At 40.6% G+C, this 20180-nt stretch overlaps 1 protein-coding gene and 1 non-coding gene across 2 annotated transcripts in view; one reads left to right on the forward strand and one right to left on the reverse strand.

Moving 5' to 3' along the window:
- Positions 1-17485, reverse strand: part of LOC105932924 (protein disulfide-isomerase TMX3) — a 77824-nt gene extending 60339 nt beyond the window's left edge. Inside the window, exons 1-9 of the mRNA XM_021321466.2 lie at positions 17399-17485; positions 17084-17141; positions 14152-14191; positions 10617-10740; positions 10357-10402; positions 6163-6243; positions 5637-5736; positions 5378-5455; positions 4017-4083 (exon numbers count right to left, since the gene is read on the reverse strand). Coding sequence (XP_021177141.2) covers positions 4017-4083; positions 5378-5455; positions 5637-5736; positions 6163-6243; positions 10357-10402; positions 10617-10740; positions 14152-14191; positions 17084-17141; positions 17399-17432 — 628 coding nt within the window. The 5' untranslated portion in view covers positions 17433-17485. The remainder of the gene's footprint in view (positions 1-4016; positions 4084-5377; positions 5456-5636; positions 5737-6162; positions 6244-10356; positions 10403-10616; positions 10741-14151; positions 14192-17083; positions 17142-17398) is intronic.
- A 512-nt stretch (positions 17486-17997) lies between these two features.
- Positions 17998-18070, forward strand: trnak-cuu. Its single transcript has one exon. It is a non-coding gene; the product is annotated as a tRNA-Lys (tRNA).
- Positions 18071-20180: the final 2110 nt, after the last annotated feature.

Genomic DNA, 20180 nt, shown 5'->3' on the forward strand with positions numbered 1-20180 from the left:
GTCAACCAGCATAGTGCAAAAACAGCCGGACTTAGTGAAGTGAGGGGGGTAAGGGGTTGGGGGGGGGGGGGTGAATTGCTTTCTTTAGATTTAAAGGGACCGCATCAAAATGTGTTGCTCTCAGGCACACCTCAGAACGGGGGAAAAGTAGGGAAATTAATGAGAAAATCCACTTTATATGGACCACAACTGACTAATTTCAATATGAAAAGGAAGAACTGAAAAGCATGATATTTCCCCTTTAACACGAGTTTACCAGAATTATTTAAATTCCTCGGACAAAAAGTTTTGGTCTGGGCTTAGGACTTTCAGGTTACCCCAGGATCGGTGAGGGGCGGAGCAATTTGCTGCGCAAGCAATGATTGGTGGATCCTTTAACGCGGTGTTCCGACTTCTGCTCACCCCCCCCCCTCCATATTTAAGACCAGCGTGAAGGTGTTAGTTTTTACTTTACACAACATTCGGAGGGCTTTTCGGTCAGTTGTTTGGCCTTTGGTATGTTATTACCGCCACCCACTGGACTGGAAGTGTAGTGCAGTTTTCTTCACAAGTCCCCCATGCAACATTAGGCTGATTTAATTACATTTTCCGGTGCCAGAGCAGTGGAAACAGAGAGCCCACGGTTCCTTTTACCTGAATAAATAAATAATCTCAGGTCTTTAAACCCCAGGGCCTGAGCAGTGGATCTCTGCAGCTTCTCTAGCCTCTCAGTTTTAGCAGGTTTGCCATACTCTATATTTGCTGATGGCTTGATCAGCGCTCCAGTTCGCCGGCCTGAAATAAAACTGAACAGCTATGCAAATGTGTCACGGCAGTTCACCAAACAACATATGATAAAAAAAAGCTTTCTGATAGAGCGTCATGCAAAGCGAGCGACGCAGAAAACCGCATCAGGTGCTTGAGGATCATTTGTTCTCTTGCGCGGCATCAAGTCAGAGGAGTTTAAGGCAGACGGGTCTGCGACGTGCAGAAAAGCAGATGCTGGGGATCTAAAGAAGAGGAAATAAAAACAAGCACCCAAAGAGCCACTGAGGATCTCTTTCAACCGTCACTGAGCAGGTTTGGTTTGCTTAACGATGCTTATCGATGAGATTTGATAAGAAAGCTGCTTTTTCTTTCTCAGAGAAAAGAAGCACACAGCTGAGCCTTTTTGCCGCCTTGTTTGGCTGCTCCGCCTTTGACAGGTTTAATCCACCGTATAAGCGGCGATGCCACACACCCGCACCCTCTGCATCAGCGTCCTGGAGGACTCCGCCGAGTGTGGCGTTTTCGTCGTCAGCGTCTGCTGCGGCGAGCCTCTGCTGCTGCGCTTCTGGAGCACCAAGCCCGTCTTCAGCAACGCTCAGCTGGAGCAGACGGGCGTCAGCTTCAAGGCTCCGACGCGGATGGATTTTGTTCTGCGGGTCGTGCGCCGGGCGCCAAGCCTGCCCAACAGCCACTACTGGGGGCCGTTCGTTCTGACGCTGTGCCTCGACGCTCTTCACTTCCGCTTCCGGCTCCCGGCTCAGGTGGAGTGTGCCGCCGACGTCCAGCGCATCATGAAGCAGCACGGTAAACTCACGCTGCTGCGGTGAGAGGCTAAAATCGGGAAGGGATCTTCAGACCAGTTCAGCTTTATTGGTTAAAATAAAAATTAAATATACAGCTTGAATTTGCCCGTTCTGTCCATCCATCTATTTGTTCATCCATAAAATAATCCATACACTGCAAAAAATAACTAAAATTTTCTTGAAATTTGTGTATTTTACCATGATTTGAGCAGTAAAATAACTCTATTTGCCAATGGAATGAGTATATTTACCCCTAAAATAAGATAATTGGATACCTTGCACCTGAAATAAGATAGTGAAGAGTAATTGTTCCTATTTTTAGTGCAAAAAATCTTATTCCATTGGCAAATATTCCTATTTACCTGCTTAAATCAAGGAAAAATACACTCATTTCAAGAAATCTTTGCTTACTTTTGGTTCCCCTTTTGCAGTGTAACTAGCTAAGCTGCACAAGAGATGTCACATTTATTCCTAAGAGGGAACATTTTTTAAACTGACATGCATTGAAAATGTCATTTCTTGATCCTATATTCATCTTAAAAAACTTATTCCAGTGCCTTGTGTTGTGTGTCACTACAGATAAACAATAGTATGAATGTAAACAGCAACATGTGTGTCTGAAAATAGCTTTAAAAGACTCAACCAAGCATATTAGTAAATTAAATTTTTACAATATTTTAGTTAGCTGATTTTATGTCACCAGGACTCATCTACGGTAATTTTCTAATCGTTATTTCTAAAATAAATGACACATTTGAACAAATAACCCTTGAAATGCATTTTATGGAGATTTGGTTTCCCTCTTTCTCAATAAAAAACTGGAGCTATGTAATCATAACGGCCTTATTTGTGTTTTACATATGAACATTCATTTAAAGTGAAATATTACTGTAGTTTTGCAGGACCCTGGATTTTCTAAAAACTCCATGCAGCCTCCATTCTTCACCAAACGCAGATAAAAATGCACCCAGGAAACACAAAAGCTGCCTATCCACGTATCGGATGCCGCCCATTTCTGTCCACATTACACAGAAGCCCGGTCGCATTTGTTAGTATCATCACAGGACCTCAGAGTTCAGCTAAATATGGTTGGTCATTTACTGGGGAGTTTTCTACTTTACAAATTACTGACATGGCACATTCACTCCGGAATAAAATCATAGACAATCTCTGTAATTATTACAAATCACACGTGGTCCTTAGGTAAAACTAATCCCATGTGGATAGGGCTTAATTTCTAATGAAACCAACAAAAAGCATAAACGGAGTTTAAGGAGGGAAGGCCGGACCTTTGACACACATTCAGCGGTCCCCTATAAATACTTTAAAACATCCTTCCATGACTGTGAATACTACCTTTTATCTCTTGGTCTTCAACGTAGCTTTTCATGAACTTGATCAGTTCATACGCTGAAAGTCAAACTCAGAAGTGTAATCCTGTCTATTTCTTAACATGATCACATCTGAAAGCCTGTTTTCTGTAAACTTCCCGGCGAAGAGTTTCTTCTAGTTTTTATCCTCCAAGCCTCAACATTACTCAGCGACTTCTTAAAGAGCGTTTGTTTATTTGCTCGTCTCCGTTTTTGGCTCTGGAGTTCCCCAAAGTGGGGACCGCATATCAGAAGACCCCGTCTGGTTCGCTGACAAATCAAGATCTGAACCGCAGAGAGGAGCTCAGTTCAAGAAGGCGGTCCTCAGCGGAACAACGGACGCGTCCGGGAGTTTTACACATTTTAAATCTCCACTTTATTTTCTTCTTTTTTGTCCGCTGCAATTCTCTTTGTTTGCTCATTCCAAGTCAGAGATCGCACCTAAATTGTTGCGTTCATTATTTATGTTTTGTTTGTCTCTTTAGTTAAGCATTAGAAATGATTCATGATGAATTGATTACAATTAAGTTGACAGGAATAAATATTATAAACAGTGTTTAAAAGCTGATTTTCTTTCCTTAAAGCATTTAATAACGCCCTGATTAGTTAAGGAAGGAAGGAAGGAAGGAAGGAAGGAAGGAAGGAAGGAAGGAAGGAAGGAAGGAAGGAAGGAAGGAAGGAAGGAAGGAAGGAAGGAAGGAAGGAAGGAACTATGACTATGAAGGAAGCCTGTGAGGAATCCCAGCATTCAGCTCAGACTCGCTGTTTTCTTCTTGCCAGTTCGTTCTCATTTGACTGTGTCAGCAAACAAAGCTGCGTACGCCTTTCTTTTCTGAACCTGCGGTCTCCCACGCCCACTCACAGCAGGCCCACTCACAGCAGGCCCACTCACAGCAGGCCCACTCACAGCAGGCCCACTATGCACGTCCGCCCAGAGACAAACCACGGCGACATCGCCGGCCCAACCACACGGCTATAACAGAGGGCAGGGCTGGTTTACCATGAGCCCGGGACGCCGTCAGTCGCTGAGGCGAAGGAAACGACAGAACAGCAGCAGCAAAGAACAGCAAACGACGATGAGGAACAAGACACCCACCGTCATACGTAAAATGGGATCCATCCTTGATGACGACAACTGCAGGCAGCTCTGACAAAGACACCGACTGTTGGGAGTAAACAGAAAAGCCTGGATTGGTTCATTTTTATGGAAAAACAGCTGATGTCACTGCAACTAAATCACCATAACCATTTGAAAAAAAGAGGTTTTCAGCAGACAAAACTGCAACAATCAGCATGCTTTAAAACAGAGCACAGTGAAAGCTCTCATTCTCTTACATTTTCCAAACCACCCTGACCTGTTTTTGTTGTTTTTTTTTTAAAAGGGGGCTAGTTCAGAATATCTGAAGTGGGGTTCTGTCAAAAGGACAAGACAAGCATGATGCTGCCACCGCCCTGTTTCACCATGGGGGGGTGGTGTGTTCAGGCACCCTAGTTTTCCACCTTATACGACGGCTTGGATTAGGGCGCTAGAGCTTCATCTCAGTCTCATTTGCCCCATCAAAAGAGAACTGAACAAAAATGCTCTCCACGCCTTTTAGACCAGAGGTCACCAGCTTTTTTGAGTCCAAGGTCACGTTAATTTTACGTTATATAAACACCTTTTTAATGCTTTTGTCATTGTTAAATCTACGTAAATAGAAGTATGATTAAAAAGGAAGAGCAACAGGCTTTGAACAGGCTTGTTGGCATCGCATGTGGTCCTTGGTGACCCCTGCTTTAGACGTTTATGTGCGAAACATAAGAGGTAAACGGTAGGCAAAAATCTGACTTTTTAGGGTTTTTTTCTAATCAACAAATTAGGATAAGCAGCCAAAGCCTTGTTAGATAGAATAAAATCACCTGAAAGCCGTCACTGTTAATGCTTAGACACTTTCACACAAGGCTTTGACCATATGGGGGAATAAAACCTGTTTAAATCACTGAAGTTCATTGGACATGTTTGTGCCTGAATGCAGCATGTGCAAAAAAAAAATTAAATAAAAAAAAATACTGTCCTCATTGGAGGTCCCCATCTTTTATCGTTTTGGTGTCACATTTTAAAGTCTCCCTACAGAACATTGGATTGTACTGTTAGTGCCGCGCATATAAAACTATAATAAAACTAAATCATTTAGTAAAAGGCCTGCAGGTTTCTGGTTTTTACCGAGCCTGCAAAATATCCAAGCCAGGAAAAACCACAACTCGTGTCCTTCTGTTTCACAACTATTGACTACTTCTGGTCGGTCCATCACATCCAGACGTCATAAAATCGGGGTTATATCGTGACAACATAATAAAAGCTTCAAGAGGAATGAATACTTCTGGAAGGAACTGTGATCTGAACTTTCTAATGGCTATAAATATTCTAAAGACCTGGGGGGAAAAAAAGAAAAAAAGATGTCTTTTTAAAAGATTTACCTCTGGCAACGCCTCCTCTGAAGCTGAGAAGAAGTAAGTATAGACAATAAGTTCAGATGCTGCGTCGTTGTACTTCTCCTGCAAACAGGGGGGGGGGGGAGAAATCAGCTTTCTGATGGTTTAAACAGATTAATATTGTTTTAACTGCTAAAAAAAAAAAAAAAAAAGTGTGATTTTTCTTTTCTTTTTTTACTCGTTCAGTCTGTCCTGAGAAAGCTCGGAGCTAAAAACAAAGCCTGGTTTCGTGGGTGGTGCTTACTTTAAGAGGAGACTCGGCCCCGACGTACACAAACAGAACGTCGTGGCGCTTCAACATGTGTTCAAACATCTGCTTGCTGGGAAGAGCCCGGACGGCTGGCCTGAAGGAGTGAAAGCCACAGAGGAGGAGTCATTAAACCAGACTGGAGACACATTTTGGGAGTCAAGTTGTTCATTTCTATAGCAATGGCACCACCTAGTGGAGGCTTCCTGAAAAAAAAAAACTTTAAAAATAAAACACTGCATCAAGTTGGGGCCAAGCTTTTGATCATCGCCTCTGTCATGGATCGAGCTCCATTCCCCCTGAAGGAGGAGGAGGAAATCCGTCAGGCTCGCTTTGTGCAGCGGCTTAAAGTGGAGCATCAGAGGCAGAAACGCGCCGAGCTGTGAAACAAGTGTGTTCTGTGTTGATAACCGGGGCTTGGACGACTTCCGTTGGCGCCGCATGTGGCACTTTGAAAATGAAAAGGGGGAGTTCTGCTAAGTTCTCAGCCTGGTGTGGTACGGGTTTTCGGTGCGGGACTCACCCCGCCACCCTGTTGGCGAACTCCACAATGTCGTCTTTTGTTCTGGGTCCCTTGTAGCTGTAGGCAAGGTCGCCCTTTAACCTGGACAACAGAGACAAACGCAGAGCTGAGGTGAGAGTCTGTTCGCTGTATTTCTCACCATTCAAAGCCGGTTTTGTTTGTTTTATGGTTTAATACTGGTGGAATGTAGGCAAACTCAAACTTTCATACACCAAACCTGATAAAGCTGCTTAATATATGATAAAAAAAAAAAAACATTTAATTCAGGTTTTCTACACATTTTTATGTCCAGACTCAACAACCCCAGACTTCTCAGTGATTTATGATCATTTACACAATTAGACAGTTTAATGCCTCTTAAAGGACTGCGTTTTTATTTTATTTATATATTTACTTTTTTTTATCCAGTTTTAATCCTATTTACATGTTTTTATCTATGCTATCGGGCAGATGAATTTCCCCTATCGGGGATCAATAAGGTAATTATCTATCTATCTAAATAAAAATATGTAAAATACAAATATCCACTATAAATTAAATGATTGTCAGGTATTTCTACAACAGCAACAACAAAAATGGATGGAAGGACACAAAGACAAAGGACAAGAAGGGAGGAACCTAGGTAGGACAAAAGGAAGGATGGGGGAATCCAAGGAAACAAGGAAGAAAGAGAAGGAGGAAAGAAACTAAAGGAAGTTAGAAAGGGTAAAAAAATGAAGACAAGTAAAGAAATTTTGTAGAAAATTATTGACTTCCTCTGACTTTATTTTTAAACGCATCACTTATTCAATAAATTAACATACATCTTCCGATGAGGCTCGTTTGTCAGATTAAAGTTACCGTTTGAAATTAACATCCACTAGGCCGGTTTTAAACACGTTTTAATTAAGCCCTCGTTTCTGTATCAAACTAATGTTTTCTTTATACATCTCAAATGTTATGTTTTCATTAGCTGTAGGGAAAAAAAAGAGTTCATCGTAATGAACAGAAATAAAGGCGTGTAAACATCAGTCTGCACGTAACTGATTTATCTAACCTGTTCCACTTAGTGAATCGAGGTTCTGACATAAATGAATGGGTCTGAGTACCGACGACAATAACTAACCGTGAATCTTACCGTCCACTCCGGGGAGCGCTGTAGTCAGGCAGACCTGCTGCTGTTTTACATATCGAGTTTTATTAGAAAGAAACAAAAAGAAATCGTGTTTTTCAGCTTCCAGGCGGACCTTCTCCGGTTAGACCCAATCAGACCAACAGTAAGAAATAAATAAAACCATCCAGCTCTGATTAAAAACTGATTTCTCAGTGAATCTTTAATTTTATATGTTGAAGCATGAAGCATAAACTTCATCAACATTACGTTATGCTTGTACTCAAACATACTTGCATTGTTAAACAATAACGCAAGTAGATAACACACATCCACATTTTACTAGCTAAGAAAGTTAACTTTTATTTTTTACTTCTTCTTAATTTGTAACCCATACTGTCTCGCTATCCTTAAGAGAACAGTGCGTTTAGTTTAGAGCAGTTTTTGTAAGATAAATCTAATTTCTAATTTATAGATGTTTTCATTTTAATTTGTATGATTTGTTTGTTTTTGAAAAGGATTGTTCATTTTATAATCATAGTAAGCTTTCAATAGAGAGTGGTTTTGAAATATCCCAAGTCTAACAGCGCTGACAGATTTAGATGAAAAGTTTACAACCAGATGGAGGAAAAAAAGACATTACAAAAAAAAAAAAGTCAGCTTAGTCTAAATTGTCTCACCGACAAATCAAATAAAAAAAATAAAACCCTTTTTCCATGTGAAGTGCTATTACAGGAAGGTGGCCATGTCCCGTTCCTCCATTAAGGATCACCAAGGTTTCATCTGCCCACAGGGGGCTAATGAGCTCAGGGGCCCAACAACCTCTAAATCAAGTCTTCGTCTCTCATCGAGGGAGCCGTCCTCTACGGCGGTTTCATCACCGGCTCGGCTTAATGTCAGGAGCCCTGCTAGGATCCTGTGGCAGTTTCCCCAAATGAACCTGACGAAACCAAATGGGAAGCCCATTATGGCGGCGCTGCTGATAAATGGCCCGGATTCGAACGCATGGGGGAGACCCCGCTCGTTTATCCTCCTGTCGACGTGGCGCTCCGCCATCACGCAGCTGGCGTCTACACGAAGCCGGCGATTTAACGGAGAACGTGTCGCTCGTCTCTCAAGAAATCATTTCTTACAATAGGCGACATCTAGGAAAATGGTACCGACAGGAAACCAGCCTGGTTGTGTTTAGCTGTCAAGGCGATAAATCCAACAGGAAAAACGCTGAAAACTATATCCAAACATTAAAATATTCGGTTTATTTTGACACGGTTTCTCCCGACAGAAAACGCACAAACCGGACGAGGCAGGCCTAATCAAATTGAGGTTCGGGACGTGTGAACAGAGACCGTCGGTTAGTTATGCCTCAAGGAAAACACAACAACACCTTCTTCCCTCCAGGATACAGTTAGTTATCTTAGGGCGTCCCCACAGGTCGCGCCTCGGGAGGAGAGACACAAACAGAGGCAACGCAGGCTTCTAGCGACGACACCGAACGAAGGCAAACGAACAAAAAGAGGGGAGAGAGAAAAAAAAAAAAAACAAGCCCAGCTACGGCATGAAAGAAAAGAGTATATTGGTGTCTCACCAGAAACGATTACTTTTTAATCCAATATAGATTTATCAGCACCAAGTGTAAGGTGTGTCAGGGTAAAAAGGCGCGCCGAGGTTTTAAAAAGACAAAATCTTCACGTTACGTTCTTTCTGTGAGTGGTAAGTGGTTTTAACGAGACGCCAGAGAAAGTGACGGCCTCTCCCCCACCTGTTGCTGTGTACTGCAGGTCAGCTGGCTGAAAGAAGCCTGCTAGATTCTATCTGGTGCCTACAGGACAAATCTGGCTGTATGGAAATGTTTAAGGTCACTGAAAACACAGAGCACCCCCCCTAAGGAGCAACTATTTAATAGGGATGGACTTTAAATTTCACCAGGAGATGTTGCAGTACCACTGAGATAACAATAAAAGTAATGATAGAAGACTGTTAATAGCGTCTTGCAGTTACTGCAATACCAGTATCTGGTTAGTGGTGGGTATTGCCAAAGAAGTCACGATTCGATTCAACTCACGAATTACATGCCACGATCCGATTCTATCACGATGCATCACGATACTTGAATTATTGCGATGCATCGCAATGTATTGTGATATTTTCACTGAACACTGTCAGAAAAAAATACAGCCATTACCAGTGGCTGACTGGCGGTGTATGATCTGGATAGTGTCTTCAATTGATACATACTGTAACTGAAAGCAACTGAATTCATACAGAGCTATTTATTGAATATTTATTGAAACGACTTTTGGAGGTATTGCCGTGAAAATAAACATTACTGTAACTGAAGACAAATATTACTATTACTGGAGTGGACACACTGACAAAAAGTGCTTAGGATTTATAAAACTTAAAATAACAAAATAAGGATAATCAGTGCCGTTTACATGGCCTCAGTGGTCCTTTAAACCAATGAAATGAAAACATTCAAATGTTTGCGCGTGTAGAAATTGGGGCTAGCTTGCAATCGAGTGTTGTTAGTTTAATCAGTGCTTGCGGCACACCATCTTGTTTTTCTGGATGGCGCCTCAGCATGTGTGCCTTTTAAGTTTGTTGTGTTCCCACAGTATTTCATCACGATGTAACAGTGTTTGCAAATTGCGTGTGTCATATCAATTTTGTTTTTACCTTCTTTGTTTTTAAAGCCAAAATGCGTCCAAACATCTGACTTGACATGTGATGGAGCCGGCGAATGTTCTCAGTCTCCTCCATGTTTTGTTTATGAATGACTCGTCGCAGCATCCCGCGGCCGGAAATGCTTGTGACACAAGGCAGCGGGCGTCAACACATCCGCAGCGACATCTACTGGACTGGAAGTAGTATTCCACTTGTTTTTGGCTGATGTTCGCCAACCATTCATGCAATTTTATTTATTCATTTTTTAAATTAATAATCGATTCTTGGCGTCAAGAATCGATGCATTGGATCGCGAATATTAGAATCGCGATGCATCGTCATGACGATTATTTTGCACACCCCTATATCTGGTATTACCTTAAATCCCTTAAACCAGCCCCCCCCCCTCCAACCCTAGAAAACAAAAGTTGAACACTTACAGCTTTATCGTGGGGTAGCCTCGAACACCAAACTCTGAGGCCATTCCTGCATTTCACAAAAATAAGGCCCACATCAGTTCAGGAACAACATATAGACCTTCAGGTAGGTAGCCCCCCCTAATTTAGTGTTGCTGTTAAAACAGGAACATTTATCTAAATAAGGAGGGACAAGTATGTTGTAGGTCGCGAAAGAAAAACAAGTCGTCTGGACACACAGGGGCTCTGAGGGAACCGTTTAAAGCGCCTCGTTATTCACTCACCAGAGTAAGCAGTGGCGTCCATCTTGCCAACGCGCACCGGCGACCCCGAGCTCTTCAGCTCAGCTCCCACGTCGTACCATACCGGCTCGAGTTTTTTACAGTAGCCGCACCACGGGGCGTAGAACTGAAACAGATCACAGGGCGAAAGGCAGCTTTAGGAAAAAAAAGGACAACCCTGTAGATACAACAGAACGCCTGATGCGTCCCTCCTTAATGACTGAAAAACACCAGATAGTGCAGAAGTGTTTGGTGGATTTACCGCACCGTCGGCAGTCAGATATTACTTAAACCAAACGGGCACAATTGTTGCAGTTTAGAAATACCATAAAGCTGTTTGCAGCTGCAAAGGTCTGTGTAAAAAAAAAAAAAATGCTTTTGGTCCATTTGACACTTCTTCTGTTGTGCCTTTTTCTACTCACACTTACAGTAAATGTTTCAGATTAAAACACATTTTGATACTAAGAGTAGATAAGAGTAAAGGCAGAACACGGGTTTCAAATGAGGATCTCATTAATTCAGGATGGAAAATCTAACTATAGCAAAACAACCTAAAGAAATGGCTTCATCACCCTTGGCAGCAGCAATTGCTATGAAGCGCTGGGCCTTCTCTTCGCAAAACTGCTTTAATTCAGCAATACTGAAGGGTTTCTGAGCATGACTGAGTGGTTTAAGGTGATCTCTCAGATTTCAGGTACAAACTTTCACTAGACCACTCGAAAACTTGTAATCTAACTGGTATCTATCCACCAGTAAGCAGGAGCCTAAGGTCAAAAACTACACACTTTAGACGTTGTTCTAGGTTCCTCCTGGATGAGTCCTTGATGTTCTCTTGGAGTAAATCTGCCGGCACGCTCACTTCGTGTTCACTCCAGCTGTGGTTGGTGCGTATCATTGTGTTTTGTTAGTCTTAAAGCTTTAAAAATCGTTTTAGAAGACTTCCCAGACTGATTGATGTCAATCACTTTGTCTCTAATTTCTTCTTGGATTTCCTTAGATTGGATAACAGTGTGTTGATCTGTCACAGAGGTTCTGTTTGAGTCATTACTTGATTATTTTTGACACAGCGCCCTGTTGTTCTAGCTAGAACGATAACTCAAGTTATCGTTATACGATAATAAAACTGGTTTGATCATCTGAAACGGTTAAGTATGGCAAAACTGCAAAAACGAAATAAAAAAAATAAAAACTTTCACAGCATTGTATTATTTGTATAATCAGCTTAGCCTCAATGTCATTACAACAGCCTAGCAGAAGGCTGCAGAGAAAAACGAGTTTTAAAATTTATCACTGTTGTTTTTTGCAAGTAACGAGAAAACCTGCTGACAAAGCACAAAGGACACACCTTCTTCCTGTGCAAAAAATAAAAAAAAAATAAACTTAATGGAGACAATATCTTAAGAGCAGAAAAGTGTCTCCTTTGTGTTTGTTAGAATCTCTCCTGACTGAGCAGTGACGTATTTATTGCAGGCTGCATATAATTAGCTAGATCTGTGTATCCATATATGCCATAGCAACAGGGTGCAGATAAACAATAATCAATGAGCAAACAATAGTTTTACAGGGATATAACAGAGAATGTGAAGCAGACATCATGCAGCCTCGCGTTTGGGAATGAATCAGAAGAACACGGCAAAGGTTAAAGCTAGATCCGAGGCTGTCTGTTGTGCAGAAACCCTGAATATCAGCCTCCAGGATTCTGATTTACTGAATGTCTTCCTAACACCAGCCAGTTATTACAGTTCTACTATACTGAAAACCAAGATTTTGACCAGGCCAAAACTCTGTTGCCTTACTTCTGCCCAGCCGTGGTCGATCTTTTAAAGTTGAGGTAAAAACATCTGACCACAAATCTGGACAGTGGACACCTCTTCTGCGAGGACCTAAACACCAGTAATTGTTTTCAATCATAGAAATAAGGTGTATTTATTTCAAACTATTGAATAGCCTCCAATATTAGTTTTAACAATATTAAAACAATATTTTAATATTGTTTCTCTTTTTATGGTAAACTATGTAAGGTGACTTTGAGTGTCAAGAAGGAGTATACAAATAAAATATTATTATTTCTGCACACTTTTTCCTTGTTCTTGTAAATGCTATGTTTTTTGTCCACAATTATAGGTCCACATTTTGTACACTTTCAAATTAACCCTACTGCATAGAGAGTGATTTCTCCAACCAATTTTATGGTCTGGCCAATCAGGACGCAGGGCTGGAGTTTCATAGATGTGACGTAGTGGAGAAGCGACCGTGACGTGAGACTGTTTTGATTCAGACAGCAATGGCGGCTCATCGAGGAAGCAAGCGTTAACATTGATGCTGCTATTTCTTCCGTGTTGTCCAATCTACATAATATTGTTTCATTAAAAGAACATCAGAGAACGCCTCTGAAGGCTTTTGTTGGTGGAAACCATGTTTTTGCCCTTCTCCCGACCCGATTTGGCAAGTTTTGTTTTCCGGGGCGCGTCCGTGGCGGAGCGGTTAGCGCGAACCATGTTAGGAGGCCTTTAGTCCTCAACGCGGTCGGTCCGGGATCGACTCCGACCCGCGGCGCTTTGCCGCCTGTCTCCCCCCTCTTCCTGTCAGCTCACTGTCAATAAAACGCGTGCCAATAGAGCCGCAAACACATAAAAAAAAAGTTTTGTTTTTTCCTGCGTCGCTCTCATCGGCGTCACGGGTTAGCTTCGGTGTGAGTGGTTGAAATAGCACATCGATAAAGATGACAGACAAGTGGCTTATCCAATCATATGCAAGGATTTTTGATAAGACCCAGCCTTCAATAAAGGCAATTCCTATGGAGATGTCCCAGATGGATGTAAGTGAAGCTAGGCGGAGCGAAAGTCATCTGGCTAGGGTCAGGTTACTTATTTTCTGCCAATACACCGGAATTTCCCCGGTGTGAGACAATAAAGGACATTTCTATTCTATTCTGAAGTTTTACAAAAAAAACAGAAGATTGGAAATTAGGAACTAAAAATTGGTAAAAATCGCTAGAAATTGGACTCAAAACTAAAAAGAATTTTTTTTTGACAAATAAAAGCTCTTCATTATTCTGAAATGATAGTTTCTTCTAGCTAGGTTATCTGGACAATCTTGAATATTTTACATTTGCCACATTTGAACTCATTATACAAATCCTATATGTTCCAATAACCCTAAATCCAGAAGTCGTTGCTGGAGCCCAAATTAGCTGCCAAAGCAACTCTGCCGGTTATCTGTCCCAGACCCCAACTCCACCGCCGTAAAACTTCTCCAATCCCCGGGGCTTTCCCCCGCATGCTTGACTTCTTATCAACTTATCTCCACCACAGAGGACGGTCCACACACACACACACACACACACACACACACACACACACACACACACACACACACACACACACACACACACACACACACACACACACACACACACACACACACACAGCCCAGCAACCGCCACTTCCGCAAGCGATGATCCAGGCAGCGGCGCGCTGGATCCAAAGTAAACCGCACAGTTCAGTGGGCTTCAATGTGTGTGAAATATCAGACTCACGTCAACCAGCCAGACGTCATTCTCCCTGGTGTCTTTAAACCTGTCAGAGAGGAGGAAAAAAAAAAGAAAGACAATAATCCTGTTACAGATGCGCTCGTTAAGATTTTCAAAAACACAGAAACTATTTCACTGGTGATGTGTTAAACACAATCATGGGCCAGGATGAGATCAGCCACGTGGCGCTAAGGCGAGTGGGTTTTTATCTAAAACACCAATAATGTGATTTATCCTTATTTAAAACTGAAAAGCTACCTTTTTTTCCTCACTGCTAGAAGAATAGAGCATTGATAATTACAAGCCTAATAAAGCTTGTGATAACGTTTATTATTTTTAATTTGACGGTACAGACACGCAGGAATATGGAATTAAACGCATGCTGATTTTGTGTCAGTTTAAACTGTAAAAAGGGAACTAAAAATAAATAAAATTTTCTTGAAATTGGTGTATTTCTCTTCTACTATTTGCCAATGGAATAAGATTTTTGCACTTAAAATAGGAACGATTCATCAACATCATCTTATTTCAAGAGCAGAATTCCTAATTATCTTATTTTAAGGGTATAAATACTAATTCCATTGGTAAATAGTCTTATTTAGCTGCTCAAATCAAGGAAAAATACACCAATTTCAAGAACATTTTACTTGCTTTTAGTTCCCTTTTTGCCGTGTACAAGTAAAAACAAGCCTACATTGGAGAAGTTGTGCGGTTGTACTCTGTATTGCCACCTTAATACGAGTGAAGGGTGGTGGGAGGGGGACTTTAGTTGTCGTACATTACTTCATGTGTCTTATAGAAAGCTGATTTTTACAAATAAAAAGCCAAATTTGTCTTTTGTAAGCAAGACGAGCATAAAGCAGCCTTCTTTTAGGCGCCAACAGATGAAGGAGGAGGGAAACGCAGCCGATCCGATTTGGTATCCGACAGGAAAATCGGGCCGCATAGTGTCCGCAGAAATTCAAATACGTTGACGTTAACAGGTTCCGTGCAGATCACTTGCTGTTCCGGCTGTACAACTGAGACAGGCCAGGGAAAATGTCAAAAGTAAGCATTTTAACAAACTGTACACTGCAAAAACGGATCTAAAAATGGGCAAAATGTTCTTAAACATAGTGTTTTTTTCCTTGATTTGAGCAGGTAAATAACATTATCTGCCAACGGAAAGAGTATTTTGACCCCTATAATAACATAATTAGACATCCTACACTTAAAATAAGCAGATGGAGATGAATTGTTCCTATTTTAAGTGCAAAAATCTTATTCCATTGGCAAATCATCTTATTTACCTACTCAAATCAAGGACAAATAGACTCATTTTAAAAAATATTTTACTTATTTCTAGTTGTGTTTTTGCAGTGTACTTCCTCCCATGGTACGGGCAAAGGAGTACTGAATAGATTCTAAAGGTGAAATGGCGATATTCTTTGAGAAATGTTTCATGGGGGGGGCAGATGGGGCCCCTTAAACTCCTGGGGTGGCACACTGAAACTAAAAGCCATAATTTCAGGATTTTATTCTACTGTTGTAGAAAACTATCATAAAGACTTAAGTAAACACCTACTAATATATTTTGGTTTATTGTTTGATTTTTAATGCTACTCATGATCTAATGTGCATAGACCAATAACAGTACAGTTAACATTTTGAGTTGAACAACAATTCCTTTTCATTGTGTAATTATATTAGGAATAAAGGTGCACTTTTTTTCATTCATTGAAAAACAAAATTACTAAAGGGAAAGTAGATAGTAGCAGATACTAATAAAAGCGTGATAGAAGGTCCAGAAGACCGGCTGCCTTGCTGACTGTGCATAATGGGATGAAATGCTAAACTGATGCTACTACAATTCACACTGGCCAGTGGGCTGGCGCCATTGCTTGTTGGGGCAGCAACTGTGGAGATTTCCGGCGTAATCATAAACTGCGCTCTACCTGTTCTCGGTAGTCGGAATTTCCGACCTCAGAGTCCTAAACTTCCAACTGGAACGGCCCCTAAAGATCAGAACTACGAGGCGGAAAGCGGGTGCAACAGGAACCGTACACGATTTCTGCTGCTCGCAGCAACATTGGGTAAAATGCTCTGAATGATTATAGCAGTTTTCTATTATTCATGTAATATTTTTGTCAGTCACGCAGGCACTACTTTTAGGTGTTCATTCAAAAACGGGATGTTTTAACCACTGTTTGATGCCACAAAATAGCGTGCAGAATGGTTTTTTATCGTTCTAACGTTCTAACGTTTTACGTTCTGTTGAACGGTTCAATAAGGCTTACAAAAAAAAGAGAGATTTTACGTTTAACAATGGCTTTTGTGCGAGCGCCCATGTTTTTTTCCTCACTGTCTGACAGGCAGGAAGCTGGAACATGATAAATCAGGATATTACCTAATTTGTGACTAGCTAATTTTGAGTTCACAGCCAAAACGGAACGCACCAAGGTGACTCAATATGAGGAGTCCAGTGGTCCATAGAGGGAACCTCAAGTTGGAGCCAGTGCGTTTTAAAGAAATCTGGCCTTTACTCCAAGCTCCATACAGCTGGAGAAATCTCCGAGGCGTTCTCTGATATCTGATTAAAAGAACATTAAACTGTCGGAGCTGTATGAAGGAACATTTATTAGTTTTGACTCAGTTTTGAAATTAACAGTAGATCTAGAAAGATTGTTTCTGTGGCCTTGGTTGACAAGAAAATCATGAAGGTAATAATTTTTATATGTGATTCAGGATTTTTTCCCCCCGTTTCCTCCATGCAAATGGAATTTGCATTACTCCAAAATGCCTTCAGTGATCCACCATGCGTCCGCAGAACGCACGGCTCTCAACTCAGGAAGTTGCATCATTACATGGTCAAGTTTCAATGAGACTTCAAGGCTGGAAACTGCAAACACACACATGCGCACACACATGCACACACACACACAACAAAAGCATCACTTACGTTTCATCAAGATCTTCAACAAAAGCGAGCACCGCCGAGCTCAGGAAAGCAGCCAGAACTGCAACGATAAGAGACACAGAGACATCCGACACGTTTAGATCAAAGTCAAGCAGAGAACCTCCAGCTCTGAACCCCCTGATGACTGAAGCATCACCAGCTAAAGCTACTGTCGCCCCCTCCCCCGGCTAACTGTGCCTCAGTCTGGGCCACAGTTCCTGCAACAAGCCGCTTCGGACGGTGCTCCAACCCCCGGCCATGAAAGCGAATGCGCTACAGTGTTGGTGGCGCAGAGGCGACGGGAAGGGTTGGACGTACCTCCACAAATCACGGAAGCTTTCACTTCTGCCATTGCTTCAAGTGGAAAGAGAGCAAGCAGGAAATGCTGCCGCTGACGTTGTGCCCTTCACGCATGCGCACGGAAAGCTTTCCGTCGGGATTATTATTGTATAAACAACACAATAAAAGAAAATTAGTTTTAAAATAATTCATAATTATTACCCGGTAACACGTTTTTAATTAAAAGGTTTAGTTGGTAATTATACCTTTTGAGCAGCTTTTGAAAAAAAAATATAATAAAATAAGAAAAAAAAATAGAAAACGCTACAGACGCATACATTTATTTTAGGGTTGCTATTCCTCTAAAATGTTCTGGATTTACATAATTTTTGTTATGAATAAACGTACAACAATTATCAAAAATTATTAAAAAAGAATGATTTTGGGGGGGAAACACTGATGTGGAAGATTCTGACGTGTTTTTTGTTCGTTAATTTGTTAATAATTCCTTGCAAGTGATTACATTCACTGTTCTAAATCTTTGCGAGAGAAACCCAACAGTGTAGACCCTGTTAAAATAATCTGTGTCCAGCTGTGACGCGAGACCAAAAAGGACCATGATGTTCTCGGCTTCCGTAGCCCGGCTAGCTCAGTCGGTAGAGCATGAGACTCTTAATCTCAGGGTCGTGGGTTCGAGCCCCACGTTGGGCGATAATTGTTTTAGAAATAACTGCTGTGGGTAAGATTGCTTATTCGACTTCCACTTTGGTTATCTGAACAAGACCCTCAAATCCCAGAATGTTCCCCGAGAAGCGCTCTACGCAGCCCATTGCTCCCTAAGGCAGGGGTGTCAAACTCATTTCTATATCGGGCCACTTTGGCGTCATGAAGTCACTAAAAGGGCCGGTTGCACGTGTATTGACGATACTTTTCATTTCATAATTTCATTCCAGTTCACATAGAAATATAAAAAATGCACAGTAACATAAAAGTAGCAACCTTAGGCCCAATTTATACAGTTTATCTGCAAAAAAAGTTGATATTGGGGTGTGTTACACTTACAGGAGGCACAGTTTTAGCCACTTTATACACTTTAAAAGGATATATGCCTCTACTTTACGACATGAAGTGCCTTTTTTTTTTGGCTCTTGAGGGCCAGATAATTTACCTTGACGGGCCGGATTCGGCCCGCGGGCCTTGAGTTTGACACCTGTGCCCTAAGGGATGGTAATCATGCAGAAGCCAAATTTCATTGGAATGTATCTTTGAATTGAAGATTTCTTACTCATGTATCACAGTATTCATCCCAAAAGGATTTTGGATTTTTTTTTAAATTGCATAATTTATTTTTAAACAGAAATATTGCAATGTTTTTTTTGTTTGTTTTTGTTTGTTTTGCATTTAAACATTCATGTATTACATTTAATGACGTTTTTCATGATTTAAGTTTCTGCCCAACTTCCCAGATCTATCTACGAAGTTGAATGATGAACAATATTTATTTAATTTAAGATGTTTACCTATTTGTTATTTTTTTCATCCATCAATGTAAAAATATGATCAGTATAAATAATGCCACATTATCAACGTTAAAAATGTAACTCTCACATTACATTATCTATTTAATTGTTTGTTTGCTTGTTTGTTCGTCATTTGTGATGTGTCATTTTGATTTGCTTTATTTCTAGTTTTCTAGTTTGTCTATAAAACTTATGTTTTATTTACCATTTTGTTTTTGTTTTTTTGTTTTACTTTTTCTTTATTGTCGGATAGTGATTTGTTATATTACAAATACAAAACTAGAATAGTAGTAGCATCAATACTGTCCGTTTAATTTTTGAAATATTATTTTAATCCATTATGATGTCTTAAAGCGGGTAGCACTGTTGCCTTGCAGCAAGAATGTTCAGGGTTCAAATCCAACCCTGGGTCTTTCTGCATGGAGTTTGCATGTTGTCCCTGTCCATGCGTGGGTTCTCTCCGGGTACTCCGGCTTCCTCCCACAGTCCATAAACATGACTGTTAGGTTAATTGGCTTCTCTAAATTAGGTGTGAGTGTGTGCGTGAATGGTTGTTTGTCTCTGTGTTGTTCTGCGACAGACTGGCGACCTGTCCAGGGTGTACCCCGCCTCTCACCCGGTGAATGCAGGAGATAGGCACCAGCAACCCCCGCGACCCCATGAGGGATTAAGTGGGTTAGAAAATGGATGGATGATGTCTTAATGAAGACACCTCATAATTCACTATTGAAAATTTAAATAGTATTATAATTGTGAATACTGTGATCTATTTATCTGACAATAATTTACTTTTATATATTAGTCAGTGTTTTATTTATGACTCCTACTGCATTTTCATTTCTTTGTTTATATATATTTAAGCTTTAATAATAGCAATGTGAATAACAATGATTGACAATGTGAAATTTAATAATTGTGCTGCCATCCTTGCAAGTTTGCATTCTGTCTAATGTCTAAAGATTTCATAAATTTATTTTTTCTTAGTTTTTATTTGTAAGTTTCTTCATTTATAACTTATATTATTCTGATCTGATCTGTTTGTAGTTTGGTGCTGCAAACACTTGATATTTTAATCTGTTTAAAATCTAATTAACATTTTTTTGGATCAGCAGTTATATTGTGTATAAAGTCCCATATTTATTTTTATTTATGTTATCTTGTATGTATGCTTTCCAAGCTTGGTTAATTTTCCTAAATTGAAAAAAGTATTAAGATAGGAAATTATAGTTATGTTGTAATTCAGCATTCATTTGTTTACTTATTGGCAGCAGCCAATAAGTAAACAAATATATATATATATA

Source organism: Fundulus heteroclitus, chromosome 21, assembly GCF_011125445.2.
Source record: "Fundulus heteroclitus isolate FHET01 chromosome 21, MU-UCD_Fhet_4.1, whole genome shotgun sequence".
NCBI lineage: Eukaryota > Metazoa > Chordata > Actinopteri > Cyprinodontiformes > Fundulidae > Fundulus > Fundulus heteroclitus.